A 23,893-nucleotide genomic window follows, 5' to 3' on the forward strand; every position below is an offset into this window, starting at 1 on the left:
AGTCTCATAGCATTGTGGTCAAATAAAATGCTTGATCTGATTTCAGTCTTCTTAAATTTATTGAGACCTGTTTTGTGGCCTAGCATTTGATCTGTCCTGGAGAATGTTCCAAGTACTCTTGAATAATTTGTGTTCTGCTGTTTTGGGGTAGAACGTTCTGTATATATCTATTAAGTCTGTCTAATCTAATGTGTCATTTAAGGCCAGTGTTTCCTTATTGATTTTTCTGTCTGGATGATCTTTCCATTCATGTAAGTGAGATGTTAAAGTCCCCTACTATTATTGTGTTACTGTCAATTTCTTTCTCTGTGTTTGTTAATATATGCTTTATGTATTTAGGTGCTTCTGAAGGCCCTCAAATATTTTTTTCATTAAATAAAAGACTAATTTTAAAAATTAAATGAATATTTGGTTAATCAAAGTGGAAGATGATGGTGGTAGCATCAGTAAAGTTGGTATCAAGATGGAAGACTGGGATGCTATCATTAAAATTGGTGACAAAAGGTCAGATTATGAATATGTTTTGAAGATAAAACTCAAAAGGATTTGCTGTGGACTAAATGTGGGGTATGAGAGGAAAAGAAATAAAGGAAGATTCCAAGTTTTTTGGTCCCTGAGCAACTAGAAGTGTGGAGTTGCTGTTTGCTGAGTTAGGAAAAGTAGTGAGAGGGTTAGGAGTTTGGTGTTGGATATTTTCAGTTTGAGATGACTTTTTATAATATTCAAGTAGAGAGGTTCTGTTTCCAGGTAGGATGGAGCAAGCACACTCTACTCTGTCTCTGCCATTGAATGCAGCTAAAAACCTTTTCAGAATAAATGGGATAGTCAGTTGAGAACTCTGGGAGGTAAATAATACAGGCTTACTGGAGAACACCAGAATTTGAAGTACCACCAAAGTGGCAGTGACTTTGTCATTTCTTACCCTCCAGTGTCCCTGTCTAGACAGAACACAGCTCTGGTGTCTTGGAATAGTTATTTCAGGTTTTCTCTTTATCAGTGTTCTGAATATCAAGACAAATTTTCCCCTCATCTATAAAGTATATTTTTGTGTAGTAGTACCTGTTTATATTTCCATGAGATTACTTAATGTTCCTCAACTTTCCTCCTTACACTTTACATGTCTAGTGCTCTAGGAAATGAGTACAGTCACATAGAATTTATCTATTTCACCATTTTTCCCCACTAACATGGGTGGGTTTTTTTAAAATTCATTATTTACTTATTGACCTTTTGGGTTTTGTTTGCTTAGCGTTCAAGGTCTTTGTGACTCAGTTTGCTTGTATCTGTCTTCTTTTGATTCAAGTTTTTTGAAGTATAGTTTGACAAAAACATACATTTGCGCTACAGTCAGTACTTAGAAGTAATTTTTCAATTAAAAAATTTCTCTTACGCCCGTTTGTTATCATTCCTTCCCTCAACTCCAGTCCCTGCCAGCACTGATATTTTCATTCTGTCTCTATAGTTTTGCCTTTTCTAGAATATCATATAAATAGAATCATGTAGTATATAGCTTTTAAAGTCTGGTTTCTTTCACTTATCATAAGACATTTAAGATTCATCCATGTTGTTGCTTGTATTGGTAACTCATTGCTTTTTGTTACTGAGTAGTATTACAATGTTTGGATGTACCACAGTTTGTTTATTCTTACTCCAGTTGAAGAACATTTGGGTTTTTCCAGTTTGAGTCAATTATGAAAAAAACACTATAAATATTTATGTACAGCTGTTTATGTGAACTTAGTTTTTGCTCCTCTTGGATAAATATCAAGGATATGGACACTGGTTTGTTTGGTAAATATATGTTTAACTTTATAAGAAACTGCCAGGGGGCTTTCAAACTGCTTTTCAAAATGAGTATTCCACCAGTAGTGTATGAGGATTTCAGTTGTATCCTTGTCACAACTTGGTTTTGTCATTTTTTTAAAAGCCATTCTTGTGATTATGTAGTGGTAGCTCATTGTGGTTGTAATTTGTATTTCCGTAATTATTAATCATTTTGAGTACCTTTTCATACGTTTGTTATTCACATCTCTTTGGTGAAGTGCCTGTTGACATCTCGTGATTTTAAAAAATTGAGGTATTTGTTTATTACAGTTGAGTTATGAGAGTTATTTGCATATTCCCTTTTTCAATACATATTTTGTAAATATTTTCTCCCAATGTGTTGCCCATGTTTTCATTTTCTTAACATTGTCTTTCAAAGAGACATTTTTAATTTTGATAAGGGTCAATTTATCATTTTTTCCTTTTATGGTTAGCGTTTTCTGTATCCTAAGAAATCTTTGCATATATCAATATCACAAAATTTTCTCTTACTTATTTTCAAGACATTTTACAATTCTTGCCTTTACATCTGTTATCCATTTTAAGTTAATTTTTGTGTAAAGTGTGAAATATAGTTCTAAGCTTAATTGTTTTATAGTGGATGTGCAATTATTCCAACATTGTTTGTGAAAAGAGCATTTTTTCACAATTGACTTTCCTTACCATCTTTAGCAAAATCAGTTGAAAATATGTATAGGTCTATTTCCAAACTCTGTTCTCTGTTCTGTTGATCTAGGTAATAATGGAAATTATGGAAATTATGTAGTAGGACCCTTCCAACCTTGCTTTTTCTTTTTAAAATTGTTTTGCTTATTCTTAATCCTTTGCCTTTCCATTCATATTTTAGAACCAGCTTGTAATTTCACCGGAAATCTTGCTGGGATTTTGATAATGATTATACTAAGTCTATAAAATCAGCTTTAGGAAAACAGGCATCTTGCAGTATTGACTCTTCTAGCCAATAAACAGAGTGTATCTCTCCATTTATTTAGGTCTTCATTGATTTCTCTCATTATTTTTTGATAGTTTTCAGCTTATAAATATTACGCTTATTATCCCTAAATATTGGCTTGGCCAAAAAGTTCGTTCGGTTTTAAGTAAAAACAAAAGACCCATTTTCATTTTCACGAAGAACTTTACTGAACAACGTATTCACTGACCGAACGAACTTTTTGGCCAACCCAATACTTTATGATTTGGGGATGCTGATTCTTTTAATTTCAATTTCTAGGTGTTCATTCCTAGTATGTAAAAATGTAACTGATTTTGGTATATTGACCTGTATCCTTTCTGAAGTTACTTACTAGCTTAAGTAGCTTCTTTATAGATTGTTTGGGATTTTGTTTGAAAATTATTTCATCTGCAGTTACAGATCACTTTATTTCTTCCTGTCTGATCTCTGTGCCTTTTGTATACAACTTGATAATATTTTGTTAAGGATCTTCATGCTTACGGTTGTGGTGGATATTGGTCTGCATTTTCTGTCTTTGGGATCTCAGTAATGCTGGCTTCAATATGAGTTTCTGCTTCTTTCATATTTTTAGGAAGAATTTGTGTAAAACTGGTCTTATTCCTTTCTGGTATGTTTAGTTGTATGTCACATTTTGCTATTTTTTTCTCATCATTTGTGGGTTTTTTTAATGCTGTGCACTTTGAATGTTATGTTGCTGAATTTCTGAATTTTGTGGTCTTCCTTTAGAGGAATGTTGAGTTTACTTTTGGCAGTCTGTTAAATTACTTTTGGATCATCTTGATCTTTTTGATACTTGTTTTTAGACTTTTTTTTAAGTATGGTTCTAATGTATCCTCTACCCAAGGGCCAATTTAACCCTACTACTAAGACATAGCACTTTGGGGATTTCCACTGGATTCCCTGTGTATACACCAATTTCTCTCAAGCCTGTTTAGTCAGAACGTGGATGTTTCCCAGCCTTGTAAAACCTTCTTGCAATTTTTACACTCCCCAGTAGGAGTTCTTTCTCTGATAGTTTTTCTTTGCTGAGCCTACTGGAGTTTTACCCTACATACGCACACCTTAGTATTCAGCGAAAAAGTTAAGGTGATCCCCCGGTGCAGACCTCCAAGTTCTTTCTCTGTATAACTTTCTCCTTTAAAGGTAACATATCCTGCAGACTTCCCTCAGCCTTTCTGTCTTCTCAACCCAGCAAGACCAATGCACATTGCTTTGGGTTTCCCCGTCCTGCTATGTGCTCTCAAAAGTACTTCCAGGCAGAAAACCGGTTACAGAGATCCCCTTGTTTTCTTTTCCCCCTTACATTAGGGATCATGGTGCTGTGCTGCCTGTTTTCTTATGTCTGTGTGTTTCATATATTTTATCCAGTTTTATGTGTCATATCAGCTATTGCAGCAAGGTCTGAAAGGGAAATTATTTTAAGAAATAAAATAAACCAACCCTACTCTAAGAAAATCACCTCTAAAGCAAAGGAAACTGAAACAGATTGAAAATAAAACAATTTGCACAGGCATACTAAAAGAAGCAAATGAAAATGAGGTATAATAATATTCATATCAGACAAGATGAATTTAAAGCAAATAACATTGAATGAGATAAATGAGAACATTTTATGGTTGTGAAAAAGTTACAATTTATAATGAAGAGCTTTCTTTAATCATTGTATACCTCCCCACGCCCCCCTTGTAAAAAAGCCCCTCAGAATTTATAATGTAACAGTTGCAGGAAATATAAGGAGAAATACATAGAAATACGGTAGTAATAAATGACTTGTACCTCTTCTCATCCATGGTAAATCAGGCCAACTCACTCTAAAGTAGGGATGTAGAGAACCTAACTATTCACATTGAATGTCAGACCTAAGTAATATATATGGAACTCTCTATACTAGAAACAGAGAATGAAATTAATGTATCCATAGAATATTTATTTTTAAAGTAGCCACAAAGAAAAGTTTCAGTAAATTTCACATAGTAGAAAGTTGTATTCTTTGATGACAACACTTGAGATTAATAACAAAAATAGAAAACAACCCCCAGACAAACCTATCACTGAAAATATTAAAACTCTCTTTACTCTTGTATTAAAAGGAAATCAAAATTGAAATTGTGTAATTTCTAGAAAATAATGATAATTAAAGTATATTGATCAGAACTTATTGATTTTGACTAAAACAATACTCTACTCTTAGAAGTTCTTAGCCTGATACTCTTAAATTACTGAACAAAAAAGCAATAAAAATATGTGAATCAGACATTCATCTCGAGTAGTGAGGAAAATAACAGCAAAATAAATCTAAAGAAAACAAAATGAAGGAATTAAAACTAAAAGTTATGAATTGATAAGAAAACATAAATGACACAAGCTAGTATACATACAAACTTTCTTTGGGGGGGAAATAAGTAACAAACATTTTTGCATGGTTTACATAGTTTAAAATAATAAAATAGAAAAATATAAAATATACATGTACAAATTAAAAATAAATTACAAAAGGTGCAAATTTCCAGTTGTCAAATGAATAAGTCTTGGGAATGCAGCATACAGCATGTGATTATAGTTAATAATACTGTATTGCATGTTGAAAAGTAGATAGCAGAGTAGATCTTCAAAGTTCTAGTCTCAAGAAAAAAATTGTAACTATGTATGGTGACAGATATTAACTTGATTTATTGTGGTGATCATTTTGCAGTATATACAAGTATTGAACCATCGTGTTGTACACTCGAAACTAATATAATATTATGTCAGTTATACCTCAATTTAAAAAGCAAACATAAATAAAATTTTAATTACAAAAAATTTGTTTTTAATTTTATACATTCAGGTATAGCCAGGAATGTTCTGGAATAAACTTGTCATTAGCCCCATCCCCTGTTAAAATGTGTTGTAAAGATACCATACTTATAACAGTTTGGAATTGGTAAAGGGTCAATACATATAGGACCCTCAGTACATATGGGAATTTTATGTATGATAAAAGTAGAATTTCAAATCAATAGAAAAATAATGGATTATTTAATAGTACAGTTTTTAGAACTAACTAGCTATTTGGTAAACCATGAAACTGTATCTCTATTTTTGCACCAAAATAAGTTCTGGGTAGATCAGTGATATAAACAAAACTGGAATAAAATTATTATTTTTATATTCTTAGGTGGAATATTCAAATACCCATAAACCATAAAGAAAAAAGTTTGGTAAATTTGACATTACAATAAAATTTCTGCCTGGGAAAAGAGACCTCCCTGTAGCCTGAGAGAGATGGAAAAAGAGGTCACTGAAACTTTCTTGGTCCCTGGTAGCTTTTGGGCCCAGAACTATATTCTGTTATATAACTCTTAAGTAGGGGCTACAAACTTGAGCTTGCATCAGAATCACCCAGAGGGCTTGTTCAGATTCTGCCAGGATTTCCGGTTTAGTAGATATGGATGGGGAATGTCCCAAAATTTGCAGTTTGAAGTAATTCTCAGGTAGTGCTGATGCTACTGGTCCAGGGACCACACTTTGAAAACCACTGTTTTACTGTGTTCCCAAATGCCCCCTTTTCTCCTGAGATCATTCACTTCTACTCTGTAATCAAAGAGTGCAAAATCAAACTAAAGTGTTGAGGTAACATGAAGTAAACCATTTCCTTCTTTCCAAGATATACTGTGCTTTCAAGCACAAAGACCCATACAGAGATAATCAGTGCAGCATCATGTGTAATAACAAAGGGAGAAATCTAAATGCCCTCAAAATAAAAGAACTGGTTGAATCATGATACGTCCACTCAGTGGAATACTGTGCAACCACAAAAAAGGATAAAGTATTTCTATAAATGCTGATTTGGAATGCTCTCCATTTTAACAATCATATTGTTAAATTTTAAAATGCATGGTATAGTATGTTCCCATGTCTCTTTTTAAATTTATTTATTTATTATTTATTTTTGGCTGTGTTGGGTCTTCGTTTCTGTGTGAGGGCTTTCTCTAGTTGCGGCAAGCAGGGACTACTCTTCATCGCGGTGCGCGGGCCTCTCACCATCGCGGCCTCTCCTGTTGCGGAGCACAGGCTCCAGACGCGCAGGCTCAATAATTGTGGCTCACGGGCCTAGTTGCTCCGCGGCATGTGGGATCTTCCCAGACCAGGGCTCGAACCCGTGTCCCCTGCATTGACAGGCAGATTCTCAACCACTGCGCCACCAGGGAAGCCTCCCATGTCTGTTTTTTTTTTTTTTTAATTTTATTTATTTATTTATTTATTTATTTATTTATTTATTTATTTATTTTTGGCTGTGCTGGGTCTTCGGTTCGTGCGAGGGCTTTCTCTAGTTGCGGCAAGTGGGGGCCACTCTTCATCGCAGTGCAGGGACCGCTCTTCATCGCGGTGCGCGGGCCTTTCACTATCGCGGCCCCTCCCGTTGCGGGGCACAGGCTCCAGACGCGCAGGCTCAGCAGCTGTGGCTCACGGGCCCAGCTGCTCCGTGGCATGTGGGATCTTCCCAGACCAGGGCTCGAACCCGTGTCTCCTGCATTAGCAGGCAGATTCTCAACCACTGCGCCACCAGGGAAGCCCCCGGGGAGCCCCCCATGTCTGTTTTTAAAAGGCGTATGCATACCTAGAAGTGCCTCTGTGTTATGGAAGCACATTGGCTGCACTTAGGAAGGTGGATTCGGAGGGAGTGGGTCAAAGAATAGTAAGGGAAATTACTTCTCACTGTATGTCCCGTTACGCGTTAAAATTATTTTTCACCTTGCAAAAAGTTATTCAAAATTAACAAAATAATAACCCCACGTAGTTTTCACTGTAATTCACAGGAAATAGAAGAATTTTGGAAGTGGGGACACTGGTAAGACAGGAGGCTGTGGCCAGAGCAGCATTTCCGCCTTGGAGATCGTGGATTTGTAGCTTCTCAGAACCAGCTCTCAGCCACAGTAACTGCTAGCTGAAGTGGAAAGGAAATGAGTATTGTTGATAAAAATAAAGTTAAAGTGTTTTACGGGATGTTTTTGTACTTCATATGTGAGTTGCTTTATGAGCAGATTAATTTATGAACGTATTATGTACCACGATGCCTTCAGTAAGCCAGACTTCACTGAGTTTCTGTTCTCTCCGTTAGCCCAGTATACAATCTAGACCTCATAAGTCTTTCTAAAATAGGCTGACCAAAAGTGGCAATTAATTTTTCTTTGTAAGTTCTTAGTTCTCTATAGTTTCCTTAATGAGTTTCCTTGAAAGGAAGCACTCTAAATCTTGTAGGGTCCTGTAGCTGTAATTACCACTGTATTGTATGTAACTGGAGTGCTCGTGAAATAGCTGATCATGATTTATCAAAATAAGTCCTTCAGAAAGCTCCATTTCTTCTACTCAGAAAAACTTAGTGACCACACAGATGATAGATAGCAAGAGTAGTTACCGTGCATTCTTAGTCTTGTGACTCAGACATGAATGTGAAGAGGTGTTTTTAAAATATAAATGTGAATTAGGTATCCTTTAGGAATTATAGAGGAGAATTCAGAGGATTATAAAAATGTAGGTGGAACACTGAGCTTGGAGCTAAAGTATCATTGTCTAAATCTACAGTCTGCTTTTGACTGGGGTGTGCTCAGGCCGGGCCATGGGCCTCTGTTGGGACATCTGTAACATGCGGGCGCCTGCCCTGCCTGTTTGGACCCATCATTCTGTACTGGAGGCTCTACGAAGTGATCACCTGTCTCTGGAACATGCAGTTTTCCCACAGGTGATTTTAATGCCTATATTCCACAGACCACTTGAAGAAATACCACTTTTAGAGAGTTAAGGCTGATTTTTAGATCATGTATTTGGTAGTACTTCTAGAAATCAAAAAAGTCATATAAATGCATGATATTTGCCATTATCATTATAAGTTATGAAATCTACACATAAGAAAATGCATTTTTTTTTTGCTTGGTGTATATTTGTCCCTAATTTTTAAAAATGCACACACACACACACACACACACAGTTGATTGTAAAGTTGTTTGGGCACTAAACTTCAGCTGTTAGCTAGGGAGCTAGGGATAAAGTGGAGTAGCCCACCCCTCTTTAACCTTCTTTTGTTCCCATTTTGCTTCCATTACTAGAGAAAGGTAACTGTGACGGTTTGTGTTGGGCTATAGGGGTGTTGACTGCCCTTCTCCCTCACTGACTCCTGCCCCCTTGTAAGTCAGCTGGGCCCCGTGCAGATACTTTCTGCTCTTCATTTATCTGCATTAATGGACAGGAACCAAGGCACATATGATCCCAAATGGTGGATAATCCAAAAACAATTAATACTTGACTTTGAAATGTATTTAGTGGTGTTTTAAATTGTTTTTACCTTCCTAACTATATTGTGCTAATGTTGCCATTAGTTTGCATTCCCTGAACATACCCTGGTTGATTGGGGCACTTAGTGGGGAGGGGGCACAGAAAAATACAGAGTGATTGTGGGAACCCAGATTGGTAGGGCTTTGACTGAATTATAATTTTACTTTGGATAATTTCCATGTTAATGATTGAAAGTCGTCAGCATCTCATCCCGTCTAGGGCCTAGCACAGTGCCTGCTACACAGTTGAATTTCAGGAAATACATGTTAAATGAAGATCCTGGGTGTTTTTCATAGCAGCCTTACTTATGGTCAGATCAGGGCTAGCCTGAGCCAGGAAAGGAAGTCAGTGAAGGCTGTCCACCGCCCTCTCCCCAGCTGTTCCATCTCCAGCTTAGTGAAGGTGAGTATTGCCAATCATGGACACTTTTCCAATATAGGGCTGAATTACAGGCTGTTCAAGCAGCTGAGCCACAAAGATTAGCTCCTCAGTAGCAGAGACTTAATCCAGGAAGAAAGAAGATATGCTATTCCTTTAAAATGCAAGGAGATAATTTGAAATAGGCACAAAGAGGCTGTGTATTCCTTTCAGTAGAGTATAACTTTCCACAGCAATATAAACCTCTAAAGTAAAATAAACAGTAATATAGAGCATGACTTCTTAATTTAAGGTCCATGGATCAGCTAAACTCCTGAAATGGCTTGCACATGAGTATGTGTGTGGATGTGTGTATATTTTAGGGGAGAGGGTTCATCAACTTGATTGAATTCTCAAAGGGGTCCACAACTCCTCTCTAATTATATAGAGAATAGAATTTAAGTTTCACTATTTCATGCTTTCCATAAAGCTTTGTAAAGAGGGAAACAAAACACGCATTGCCGCTGCCTCTCAATCTTGTCTCCCTTTAGGCTTCAGAACTACCCGAGAAAGTAATGTTGTGAAACTGAAACTGTAGCTGGTTCTAGACTAGGCATGGGTGTAGGCCGAGCAGCCTGGAGTCGGTAAAGAAAGACTGAGTGAGAAAGTGAACACTGGCCGGGCAATCTAGGACAAGAGAGCACTGACCTGTGCAAGAAGCCAAGCCACAACCTCTGCAGCAAAATCAGCCCAGAACAGTCAGGACTTGGTCAGTGACTGCCAACTCCCCTATTTTTGCCTGCTTCCAGCTCAGGACCAACCAGAGCAAGCTAATATGCTCCCCAAATCAATCACAAATGAGGCTTCTCCTCTGGTCAGCCCAGCGCCATCCTTATAGCCTCCAATTAGGCAGACCTGAAACCTTCTCTTTGATTCACTATAAAGCTTTCTCACTCCCGTGACTGCTTTTGATCCTTTGCCAAACACAAGTGATGGTAGCTGATTCCCTTGCTATAGCAAGCTTTGAATAAATAGCCTCCGCTTGTCCTTATTTGGGTGGTCTTCCTTTGTTTCAACTGTGCATGGAGGTCTGAGAGGTTCCAGGGAAACTCCCTTATCCTGAAATCTCTCTTCTACCAGGTCATCGTGGGGCTGGTAGTAATGATAGACATCTCTTACTGTTTAGCTCTTTATCTTTCCAGGTAAAACATTTTAAATGCATGTTTTCTTTTAGAGACAGATCCGTCTGAGCAAACTGATAGCGCAGAACCTCAGGGTGAGAATGGTTCATGGGTCACACAGAAGAGAAAACACCAAATCGTTGGCCATTCAGCCAGGCTCCCAGTATTGTAGGGCTTCTGCATGGGGAGTAGGAGAGTGCCCTTTTGGGTCCTGGGGGCACTGGGATTCTCTGCCCCTTGTATGCACTGGCCACTCCCCTCCTTGCAGCTAGCTTATCGGCCATGTCCTGTCCCATCCCAGCTCTCACCTTGTTAGAGCCGATCACCAGAGAACCCAGCAGAGCCATCAACTTAGGGCTAAACACAGAGGGCCTCAAACGTAAGAGCGTTCGCTCTACCTTCAACTGCAATTGTATGTAACCATCATGGTAAATTTATGTTTAAAAAACATTGACCTATAAATGTTAACTTTTAAAATGTCACGATTTTTATGGCCTTGTTCTGGCATTTCTTCATCTTGTAATATACTGGGAGTTAAACAAAATCAGAGTGGCCCAGTTTCTCCTAACCTTTGGGAGGCCTTCTCCCTTTCCCAAATGTCTGTGTCTCTCCTTTTTATTGGATCGTGTTTTTATAGTGATGTTTTCCTGGGGGCAAGAAGTATAGATATCACTAGAGATAGAGAGGCTTGGCTGTGTGTGCTTTGTGTCCCAGCCATTAGATGTTTCATGGCCACTGGTCCACGCAACCACTGCGTAAGCTGATTAGAAGACCCCCGCCCAGGACTAAGAGGGGATGTGAACAGAAACCAGAAGCTCGTTTCGTGACCCTCACACTGTGGTCTGTGGGTCAGTGGCACCAGCAGCTCCAGGGAACTAGTTGAGAACGCACGTGCTCGGGCCCCGTCTGAACCTCGGGATCAGAATCTGAGACCCTGAGGATGGGTCCTGGCAATCTGCGTCTTAATACGCCCTCCAGGCAAGTCTGATGCATACTGAAGTTTGAGACCATTACCCTAGTTAGAAGAGTCATCCAATAGTTTAAGCCTTTTCTCTCCTCCTAGGATAACATTATACGCGGATGCATGGTGGATTTTAGGAGCCCTGACCGCTGGCACCAAAATGAGTAGGAAACAGGGAACTGTCACCTAGTCCATGGCTTCCAAAAATTTAATATACACAGAGATCACCTGTAGGTCTGGTTAAAATGAAGAGTCTGATCCAGTAGGACTATATTGGGGACCTGGGAGTCTGCATTTCTAACAAGCTCCCCAGTGTTGGGGCCGGTCCTAGGACCACATTTTGAGGGCAGGGTCCTAGTAGACTACAGGCCCCAGCTGCAGAGCATCTGAGGTGTAGGCAAGCAGGGAGCCAGAGTACAGGAAGTGAAGGGAGAAAGTCCAAGAGAGAGGCCTTGATCGATTCCTTCATAGGTGTGATCACTTACTATTCAGTATGTGTGTCCAGGGATCCCTACAGAGATGAGAGCAGCCCAGGGGAATGGAATGTCAGATGAGCAGCTAGGAAACGTATGAGGGATCAAGGATGCAGGCTCAAGATCAAGAAGATCACTGGTTAACAAGAGCTGACCTGGGAAGGAGGATTCATATTAATTTAATAAACATTTGTTCACTCCCCTACTCTGTCCAACACCAAATAACCTCAAGGAGCTTGTGATCTGCTGGAGAAGGAAGAGAAACCAAACCAACCTATTGGTAATTAACCCTTTAGCTGGGATCTGTTTATCAGTGCCTTTATCTCTGGGCAGTGTGATTGGGGAACAGAATAGATATGGAACCTGCAAACATCAGGCCTGAGTGATGCACTTGTCCTAGCCTCCGAACAGCTAGGCAGGGTCAGGGCGCCTTGTGCGATGGCGGGGAAGGGGAGAAGGAAGAGAGGGCCGGAGAAAACCACCCCCAGAAGGTGCTTACAGCTACAGGTAAGCGGTAAGAAGTCATAGGAAACCAGGCACCGCTGCTGCCTCTTAGGAAGGGGCTCAGTCTGACTCTCTTCATGACACGTGACCGGTCTGCAGACGTGCGGTCTTACGTCCACCCTGAATCACATGGATCCTGATATTTCTTAGTTTAGTGTTATACCTTATGTTAGTTCCTCCAACAATATATATGAGTGTATTAGGAGATTTATGCAGAGGAAATTGATAAGTGTTATTCAGTGAGGCTAAGATTTCATTGGTATGTGAAATAGCCTATGACAATTTCAAAAAAAAATAAAGTCACACAAGGTTTGTTTTGTTTTTTAATGAGTTTCAGATTAGGAAGGATAGGAGCAATTATTTTTAGGAAGCCTGTGTGTGCTCTTTCAGAAAACCGACTTGCTCATAACTCCCTTTCCTGAAGATAAAATGACAGAACAAAGCCTATTTATAGACTTCCGAGAAGTAAGACTTGTTTGTAGTATAAATAAACACTAGTATTCACAGAGCCTAAAATTAATTGTCCCAACGCGACCGCCAACCGTCCATGAATTCTTCGTGCTGTTTGTTATTCATAGGTCGGAGTGGCTTCCAAGTAATTTTCTCAAGGAGATGCCCAGTAGCTCACTTGTAGTGGAGCCCAAGTAAGTGATCGGGTAGAGAGATTACTTCTTAGCAGCTTTTACCCCCCTGTTCTCTTGAGTCAGGGCTATGATTCCAGCTGCACCCTGGTTGGAGTGTACAATAGGATTCTCAGTGAGAGCACATCCTATTCATACAACTAAATCGATATTGGAGTATGACCACCTTTCAATAGCTTTATTTGAACTTGCTGGTAAATCATACATCCTAAAATTACTCCTCGATATACCATACTTGTAATCCAAATGGCAGGTCTACCTCTAGAAGTGTGTGTGTGTGTGTGTGTGTGTGTGTGTGTGTGAGAGAGAGAGAGAGAGAGAGAGAGAGAGAGGGAGAGAGAGAGAGAATGTTCAAGGATTATACAGCCTCAAGACGTGATGGTCATCCTCTGTGCCCCACACTCTCAGAGCATCTTGAACCTCTGAAAAAACATAGATACACAAGGCTCTGCTTTCCATTTAGGCTATTTTTGCAAAGGGTGTATTATAGTTGTTCTGACAAAACAGCTTCAGACCCTTGCCAAAGAGAATAAATTACAGTACGAATGGGTGATAATTATTAGGAACTTATTTTTGGAATAAGAAACCTTCCTTAATAAAGGGCTATGTACTGCCCACTGAAAGGAACAGAGAATTTTCCCCAAAGTCAAAAATACACTTTTAACAGTTCGTGTACTTATCCTGTGGGGGTTAAGTTAGGGTTAACATGTGTTCCCAGAAAGCCAAATTCAAGCTGGCTTCAACCTGCGTATTACAAGGAGCACTTAGAAAGCAAATTTGAGTTCCTTAAAGATAATAACTAATTTGAAGTTGCAGTTCCGTCTGTTTTTGCAGCAGAGTTTGATGGGCTTGATGTATTCAGATCTTTCTGTAACACATGTAGATCCCAAATATTTTTAAGAAGACCAAATTGAAACAGATTGAAAAAATAGCCAACAGGCTAAGCATCTTCCAATAATGTATTCTGCAGAGCTGTCAGAAGAAGAATAAACATGAAATTGGGGGGGAAAATGATTTATTTTGGCTTCCATCTTTTGTGGCTTTGCTCTCCAAAGAAGTTAGAATTAAAGATGAGAATGCCTTGTGACCCTAATTATAATAACTACAATATTTGGTTCTAATTTTAAGACTGTTTTCACAGAGTTGACATAAAGGAAAACTCAGGGTAAATTAATTCAAAAAGAACTGAGTACAAAGGAACCCAGTATAAGAAGAGCCTAAATTCAGTCAAGGGAGGTGGCAGGCACAAAGATGGGAACTTTTGATTTGCTTTTGTTTTTCTCTGACACAAACACAGAATTTAGATTCTGTTTCTTCTCTACCAGGCATGGATTATTTAAAAATTAACTGTTAGTTTTGAAAAGTACAAGTGAACAGAAAGCAAAAGATAAAATTAATATCATTAAGCAAAACTCTAACATTGCTCTTTTGTGTTCCAATATGCTTACCCAGTGATCACAGGTTACTCAAGATGCCCCTATAGTGTTTGTTAAATTAAATTGAGTATACCTTTTCCATTTTACTTGTTCTTCCAAGGTAGCTGTACCCATATCTCAGAATAAAAAAGAAATGAAGGTCTAGTGTATAAATTGCTTTCTGCGTGTATAACCCACTGCAGCCATGTTGGATTAAGGCTATGTTTATTTAAGTCTCAGTCAAATTGTTTATATAAACCTCAGTCAAATTGGTCATTTTCATAAACTGATCAGTAAAAAATGTATTTCTCTTGGTGTTTCCATGGGTCATTCACCAAGCAATAACACCATCAGGAATCACTGATCCCCAGGGGATAGCAGCTTAATTACACAGAAATTTAAAACTGAGACTAGTGGCATAAGTGCAGACATAGAGACTGTCCTGTCTTTGGGTGGTTTATTATTAAATTTAATACTTCAGAAGGTCTTTTTGGTTTGTGTAGATTTTAATTACTAAGTAAGTCTGGTAAAAAATGAATTATTGTATTATCACAAGTGATACAAGGTATAGGTTATGAGCATTGCAATCTGCAGGTGTAACATACATAAAGCAAGATTAATAGTATCAAGCAATTAAACTGAAGGTAAAAGAAAGGTTTAATGCTACCCTTAAGTGTAACTTAAACTCTTGCTAAATATTTTTAACTGCAATAAAAGCATGTTAATTTTAGGAGTGACTTCTTTGCAGGACCTCATTTCTTAGAGTAAGTTTTCCTTTCTAGGAATACAAAAGCATACTGAAATAATTTCTATTGGTAACTCATTCCATAAAGAACTGATTTTTTTCTTGGTTTTTAAGCTCAATGAAGAAAGCCCAAAATAGCACAGGAAATTTTGTGTGTGGTGAATGTATGTATGAACTAAACCCAGTTGGGATAAAAATGATTAAATTATTGATAAGGTCATTGTTGGTCCCAAAGCGTTCCATTAGTCATACAGTGTACGCCTTAAATATTTTGAGAATTTGGCCTTAATTTTCCTATAATTGCAGATAAAATAGAGGAAACTATATTTTGCTTTAATGTAATATCCTTGCATGTACAGCTTATTAACAGTTTTATATAAAAGAAACATGCTAGGCACCTATTAATGAATTTTTTCCTTCCGTGTTTCTGGATCTTTTTCCACTTCCTGAATTATTTTTATGCTGCCATTAACCAGATGAATTCCTGTATTTCCAATTTAGCCACCTTTGCTTGTCAGTAGTGTGACAGGTGGCTTTACAGTGAGTTTAACAAGACCTTGGTAAACACGTAAAGCACTTCGCAAAGTGTACAGAGCTCTTGACAGAGAACTTTCTGGCTCACGCTCTATCTCTCTGTCTCTCTATTTCCCTCTGTGTCTCTGTCTCTTTCTCTCTCTCTCTCTCTCTCACACACACACATACACACACACACACACACACACACACACACACACTTTGGTCCTTGCCCTGGAATTATTTACCAGTGTACTTGGCAAGGTGAAACTTCAAAAATAAAGCAATGTAAAATATTTATAAAGCGGTACATCACAGATTACACATTAAATATGAAAGTACTGAAGACGTACATTCTGTGTGGTTTTGAAGGCATGTTTTATTCACTGTAGATTGCTAGGTGTGTGCAGTCCCCACTCCTGACAGCTCTGCGGTGGCAACTGCTGCACATATGTATCTGCAGGGTCGTTTTTGAAGCTAAGCTAACACAACCCCAAATGGCAGGAAAGTTGCAAGAGAAGGGGTTTGGGCAATAACTGGGCATTTTTTTATAGAAATAATAGGAATATAGATTATTTCTGAAAAGTAGGCTCCTTTGTTTTCAGTGCATTATCTGTGATGAAACCAAAGATGTGATTGTCCATAAGAAAATGAGAGGAATTTGAACTTTAAGGAAGAGGGAAAAAGATAGCATTGTATTCTCATCTGTGGTGTGTATTAACCTTCATCAGTTTGGGGTTTTTTTTTTTTTTTGATAGATGATAGATGTCACCTTTTTTCAAAAGGCATTTTGCTTTCAATAGGAGATAGCCTGGAAAACACACAGAAACAATTTTCTCTACACGTAAGAAGGCCTAGCAAAAGCAATGTCTTTTTGGAAACAGCAGCAGCAGTTACCAGATGGGCTTATTCAAATAAGGAAAGCATTAAAATAACCTCCAGGAGGGAAGGGGCCACATTCAGGGCACAGTATTGTTTTATGGGTGTGATCCTTGAGTTTTGTACTGGCATCCAGATTTGAACCAGGAGGAATCGCTTAAATGTCAGAATTTGCGGTTTTCAAATTGCCAAAATTTGCCTATCCGTCAAACCAAGATAATTCTTAGTTATTTATTTACTTATGTTTTTCAGCGTTACTGAGGTATAATTGACACATACAATTGTAGGATATTTAGCATATGTCATTGTGATTTGATGTATGTGCACATCATGAAAAGATTCCTCCATCTATTTAATTAACATAGCCATGGTCTCACATATTTATCTTTTTTTTTTGGTGAGAACATTTAAGTTCTTTCTTTCTTAGCAATACAGTGATACAATGTATTGCTAAGATACAATGTATTGTATCGTATGTATTGTATTGTATTGCTAAGCAATACAATGTATTGCTATTGTACAGTGTACACTGTATACTGTATACAGTGTACCTTGTATCACTGATACAATACAGTGTTACCAACTATGGTCACCATGTTATACATTAGCCCCTCATCAGTTTTTTTCATTGATGAATGTTTCATCAGTTATGTCACTTGGATAACTGAATAACCATGTTCTATGTGATTTTAGTCACTTACTAATGCAGATATAGTTATCAGTTTAAAGGTCCTTTAAGCAGGTCCCCCAGATGGTTTAATCCAGGTACTTTTTGCTTTGCCCATTCTCTGGTTCCCCGACACTCTTTGCAAGACCAGTTAATTGTTTGTAATTAAGAAGAGCAACCTGTTTAATTTAGGGATATTTTGGTACTTCTTAAAACAGTAAATATTAGCATTTGTAATCTGAAAGAATTAGAAGTGTGTGGAGAAATAATGTTTCATTCTAAACCACATAAATACAGGCGTATTTGACAAAATATACATATATATATATTTTGTGTTAGTCACCTCTCATATGTTAGCAGTGAGGTAAGAATTGAACGGTAGATAAAAATTCTAAGCAATACTGTAACATTTTTTAAAGGATAAATGTCACTTAGACATTAAATTTCTTCCTGAAAAATTGATGTAACATAATTTAAGATGAAGTTGAAAATACAGCTTAATTATTCTGTTGATTAATTTGGTAATATGAATAAAAGAACTCAAATATTTGATCATATGGTTCCTAATAGACTGTGATACGTATGTGTGATTATACACTATTCTGTCACAGCTTTTTGATTCCTCCTTAAATGTAATACTCCCTGAAAAAAAAAGTAGTATTTGAATTTTTTTTTTTTGGCCTCACTTTAACCTCACAGATGGTTATATTTGGTTTTGAATTTTTCAAGGAGGGAATATCTCTTAACTAATTTTTAAAGAATCTCCTCTATTCTGTACTATTTAGTGGTACTAGAAATTTAGAATTTTTGAGTCTTTGCTGTGTGCCAGAATCACATAGATTTCTAGCTGAAGTTCCTAGAGAAAGGCTTGTGTAAGGAAATTATAGCCATATATATAAAATTAGAAGTAAATGGATAAAAATACATCAAAGTGAATTATTTGAATTTTCCTATAAGAATTAGATATAAATAGCTTAGCATTTGCTCGAAGTCTGAGGTGTTACTATTTATGATATAGAATTATAGACAGACCTTGTTTAGTATTCCTGTTAGCTTCTTATGTCTGCTCTGTAGCATCCGTGTCCATTTTCCTGGCCATAAAACTGCCTGTGTTTTGAAAACTACCCCTAGAAAGATAACCTCACTGGTAAGATATATCTATTCTGAAGTTAAAAATTAAGTATCATTATATGTTTCATTTGAAATAACTGTCTGTGCTTGACAAAAACAGGTATCTTTTGTTTTTTCCACATTTAATTTTAAAATGGATATTTTTACATAGGAGTGAAATGTGAGAACGCAGTTTTCTGTTTGGCTATAGTAATTTGTCATATGACCGTTTGCAAAAGTCTAGTTAACAAAAAAAGGTTAGTAATGATATAAAATTTTGGAATATTGTTATTTTTTAATTCATAACCTTACGTATGAGGCAACTACCAAACTACATTCATTTTTCTCTTTGCCTTTTTGAGATTTGTGATTTCTAATGCATATGAAAGATTTCTACCCTTGTCAAATATCATACTTGTGTTTTATACATATAGGAATAAAGTTTAATGATTGTGGCCTAGTTATAAAATTACAAAACTCATTTGAAAGCTTATTAAAACTTGGATTTCACTGTATTATATTTTTGATATATAATATTTGCTCAGTGTGATCAGTTAAAAATTATAATTTTTTCACAGTCACAGGAGAAAATGATTCCTCTTTATATTACTCTCAAAAGTACTATTTTCTGAATTTGGGTTTTGTTTCTTCCCAGACGGTGGGTACGGCTGCTGTTTGGAAGAGAGTTCCCCCTGCAGGATCTTCTGGTGGTCTGGGATGCCTTGTTTGCAGATGGCCTCAGCCTGAGTTTGGTTGATTATATCTTCATAGCCATGTTACTCTACATCCGAGATGCTTGTAAGTGTTAATGACCTTGCTGACATTCAACTAAGTGGTCCTGATTTTTTAAACTGTGTTTCTTAAATATACTTTATCTTTTATTTTGAATTACCATACCTACATTTTTATAGTAGGCAGTATATTGACGTTTCAAAGGAACATACTAAATATGCTTTCTGTTAGTTAACCATGTACATATTGGGAGATGTGGGTGATTTTATCTTGAGAGAATTGAAATATTCTTCAGAACCGTTTTTCTGAAGACTTTACTCCTGCTTTAACCTCGTCATTACGCACATTTGTGAAACATACATATAAAAAGCCAGTATTTCAGATATGTTTAGAGCTCCACCTTCTGACAGGTAGGGAGTATTCAGGAATATTTATCAGGAGCTTGGAGCTGTTTTTATAGTATCTACAACTTGCCAATAAAAATTAAATATTACATTTAAAGATATTTTAACTTCTTCTCAGTTATATTTTGGCCAAATGTACTTCTCGGTGGAGTGCCAAATGGCAGATGTATTCCCACCTCATCAGATCTACCTTAGGGTGCTTGCTGAGCTGGAAAGCCAGTGCCTAACCCTTTGGAATGGTCCGATAATCCTCCGCTTGAAGAAAATAGCAAAGCATGTTTTAAATTTCAAAATACCTCAAATTGTTTTCCTTCTCAAAAAAATAATCAGTTCACAAAACCAGATTTGTAAGCCAAAATATAATTAGGAAAGATTGCGCAAAGGGATGATGAAGTAGGAAATAAAAAACTACCATAAAAGTAGGACTTTGTCAGAAGAACATAAACTATTTGGAGTCATTCATAATCTTGACTGTTAAATTGCTGTGTGGTTCTCTTTCTTTGTTCATTAAATGCCAGTTGTGCCAGATGCTGTTGTTATGCCTCTGGTAACACTAATAATATTCTTTAAATTTTAGATTATACTTTTTAAATTCCCCCCAAATTACTTGAATGAGTAAGTGACAGGAGCACCACATTTTATCCAAAACTTGTGGTTTTCTTCTGTGCCTTGAAGGTCAGATAGTTTGGGTATTGACATACAAAGTGAAAAGTTCCTTCTTTCTGAGTCAGAGCTAAACCGAGAAGAACATGGAAATCATAAGAGGAAACATCTGGAAAGTAGAGAAGAATGTTTGGGTAGATTTGAGGGATACTGTTGATAGATTTTAGAATATTTAATGCTAATCTCCCATTTAAAAATGATATGATTTTTATAAAATGTAAGTAATAAAAAACAAAAGGAATGAGAAGCCGCTTTTATTTAAAAAAATGCTTTTGGATAATATTTTCACAAAATTTTCCAAGTCAAACCACTATCGAAATGTATTCTGATTTTCTGTAGTCTTAAACATTTGAATATTTACTCTTTTCTTACTTTGGTGCGTCACAACGATATTTTTAATTTAATCACCCTGTTTCCTGTGCTAAAATCTGCTTTTAAAAATTAATTTAATAAAACTTGCAGTTTTTGGCAGCTGAAGCCTTTGTACATTTTTAATCCCTGCTCTGATGACCTTATAAAACACATAGGCACAAGTGAAAAAATGCAGGAGTAATGAAGTTGTTTATTTCAATATGAAGTCCAAGTTATTTAAATTTGCTTATTTAAATCCATAACAGTGGATGAGATTTCCTAAAAATAGGATTAAGGGGCACTGCCCCTGTCCTCAGGAAGTTTACCAACTAGTAGGAGAGACTGACGTCATTGATTTCAAACTGACGCGTCTGGAACTGTGGCCGAGGTATGGATGGGCAGCATGAAAGCTCACAGGAAGGGCACCGAGCTCCCCTCCGGGCAGGCTGTGTGACTAGAGAACACGCTATAGATGTTGGCGAGCGAAAGAAGGGATCTGCGTTCCAGGCAGAAGGAACAGCATGAGCAGAGAAGCTAGGGAGTAAGAGTCAGCTTAATGGGGGGTCGTGTATGTGTGTCTCTACGACTGTCTGGTATCCTGAGAGTGCAAAGGGAGAGTGACTAGCCGGTTATGAGCCTGAAGGAGTCAAGAGAATGAGTCGTGATGAGAGTCCTTATCCTGGAGGTGACCAGAAACTGCTGAAAGGTTCAAAGCAGCAGTGTGGGCAGTGTTAGGTCACTCTGGCAGCCGTGTGCAAATAGACTTGAAGCAGACAAGACTGGAGCAAGGACCTCAGATAAAAAGTTATGACCAGAGTCCAAGGGAAAAACAGTGGATTGAAGAAATCTTCAGAACTGAAGTCAGCATGTCTTGGGGATTAAATCGAATGGGTGAGAGAGAGCAGGAAGTTCTCCCTCATGAGCCCCGGCTTGGAGAGCTGAGTAATCTGTATGACTTGGAGAGGGAAGAGAAGGATTAGCAGGTTTGGGGAATGGGTATGATTGAGTTTGGCCCATGCTGAATTTGAGATATCTGTAAGAAATCAGTACCTGAAGATTGCAAAATAAAGCTCACTGTCAGTGTCAAGGCTACAGATTTATTTTTGCAAATGGTGAATAGGTACATGTTCGTTAAAGCCGCAACAGTGGATGTGATCTCCCAAGAACAGAGGGACCATATATCCCAGTTTATATGGAACAGTCTCAGTTTACACTTGCTAATCAAGAGTAATAGTTATTCATACTGCCTTCTTTCACTCTCAGAGGCATCCCATAGAGATCATAAGAATTATATGGTCCGTCTAGCTAAGGTGGGTGCTTACAGAAAGAGAAGGTGGCAAAGGTATTTAATATCAGTATTTAAGAGGCACCAGAGAAGGAAGAGCTTATGTTGTAACCTCACAAAGCTGTTTTATGAGCGAGGGAAGTAACAGGGGTCAGGAGTGCTGAGGTACAGTATGGTAAGACTGGAAAGATCCACCTGTGGAGGGATAGTCGTTGGAGACCTTACCGAAGTGGATTCAGCGGACTGCGGGAGCAGAAGCTGGATTACGGTAGGTTGACGGGTAACTGGACAGCTCAGAACTACAATAGCCTTTTCTACAGTTTTTGTTGTTATTTTATGTACACATTACATTTTCAACTAAAAATCAACTAAATAAAAAAGAAAGAATGCAGAGAGAGCATGTGCAGACTAATCTTTAAAGAAAGTCAACAGGGAAGGGAGGAAGAAAGATGTAACTAGAGGTCAGTGTGGGGACCAAGAAGATTTGATGGCTGCCTGTAGAGGGAAACAGGGCACCTGGAGGTGGGAGAGCTGGCGGAGAATGTCTTTCTCAAACCAGTCTGAGTTCCTCCTTCAAGGGTCAGCGCTAAGTTTTTCCCTCCTGTTCTGTGAGTAGGATTTATGAAAAGTTGAATTATCCTGTTTATTTGACGTTTTTACTGTTTATGATTTGTTCTTCACACCCACTCTTCCACCCACCAGTGAGAGACAGGATTTTGTCTGTCTTGGTTTGCCAGCTGTATCCCAGCATCAATAACAGGGCCCAGTGCGTAGTAATCCTCCTGACACATATTTTTTGAGTGAAATAATTGAAGAAACAAGGGCCTAGACCAGGCAGTGGCACGAGGTCGGGAGTCCTGTGGAAGGAGGCACCAGGCAGGTTTCAGAAGTAGACCAGTTTCTAGGAGAAGGTGCCTGATAAAGGACGAGGCCAGGCTGTCTGCTGTGAATGGGGCAGGGCAGGGCTTGAGGGGAGTGACGGGGAAGCGCTGGGGAGGTGGCTGCTCAAGACCTAGCGTGAGCCCGCGAGCTGTTGAAGAGCCTGCAGAGACACGTGGGCAGTGGCACCCGGTGACGCTCACCGGGCAAGACCCAAAGCGGCAGATCGCGATCCAGGCTTCACGTGAGGCCCACGTCCAGCTGAAAGGAGGCAGGAGGTGGGGGGGCGTTGAGTACATCTTAAGAGAGCGGTTTAGGATGTGTAGGGAGAGAAACGTGGCCAGGAAGAGACTGCTACAGAATCAGAGTATCAAGGGATTTACAGGGAGCGTGCGAGAGCTGAAAGCATCAGAGGTTGTGGTCAAACAAGAGGACGTGGAGCAGTTCTCGGTGTGACCAGGGTGGTCAAAGTCAGTGAAGGGGGAAGGAAGTCACTGAGGAGATCAAGGGATTGGGAAGGAGCTGGGCTTTTTGTTTGGTCCTCCAGGGACACTTCATCGAGAATCATGATAGGAGAAGGTATAGAAGAAGCACAGTGAGGCCAGCAGTGGAAGCATCCCATAAATGCAGAAGAGTGACCAAGGAAACAACTTCTTTCAGTCAATCATTTATTCAAAGCATCGATCATTCAACCAGTATTTATTGAGTGCCTGCTCTTCGCCGGCCATCCTGGTGCCTCCACGACACTAACGAAGGGGCAGGATGGAAGTATAGATATATGGTATGACCTTCAGAGGAAGAGGGGTCTTTATGGAATGAGAGGAAGCAATGGCTCGCAGACAGAATCAGGGAGCAAGGTGCCCCCCACCATCACCCCTGGAGGTCGCAGGGGCAGCAGTGGTCAGGAGGGCAAGGCTCAAAGGGGAAGGTGCTGTTCCTCAGAGAGGATTGGGAGTGGGCAGAGTAGCAGGAAGAAGACACAGAACAGGATCGGGCAGAACACATGGGAGGGCAGTACTGATCA

At 38.5% G+C, this 23,893-nt stretch overlaps 1 protein-coding gene across 1 annotated transcript in view; it reads left to right on the plus strand.

The window, feature by feature from the left end:
- TBC1D5 (TBC1 domain family member 5) overlaps nt 1-23,893 on the plus strand; it is a 534,463-nt gene that overhangs the window by 366,395 nt on the left and 144,175 nt on the right. The window contains exon 15 of the mRNA XM_057545046.1: nt 19,211-19,353. Within this exon, the coding sequence (XP_057401029.1) occupies nt 19,211-19,353 (143 nt within the window). The remainder of the gene's footprint in view (nt 1-19,210; nt 19,354-23,893) is intronic.

This window comes from Balaenoptera acutorostrata, chromosome 4 (assembly GCF_949987535.1).
Source record: "Balaenoptera acutorostrata chromosome 4, mBalAcu1.1, whole genome shotgun sequence".
NCBI lineage: Eukaryota > Metazoa > Chordata > Mammalia > Artiodactyla > Balaenopteridae > Balaenoptera > Balaenoptera acutorostrata.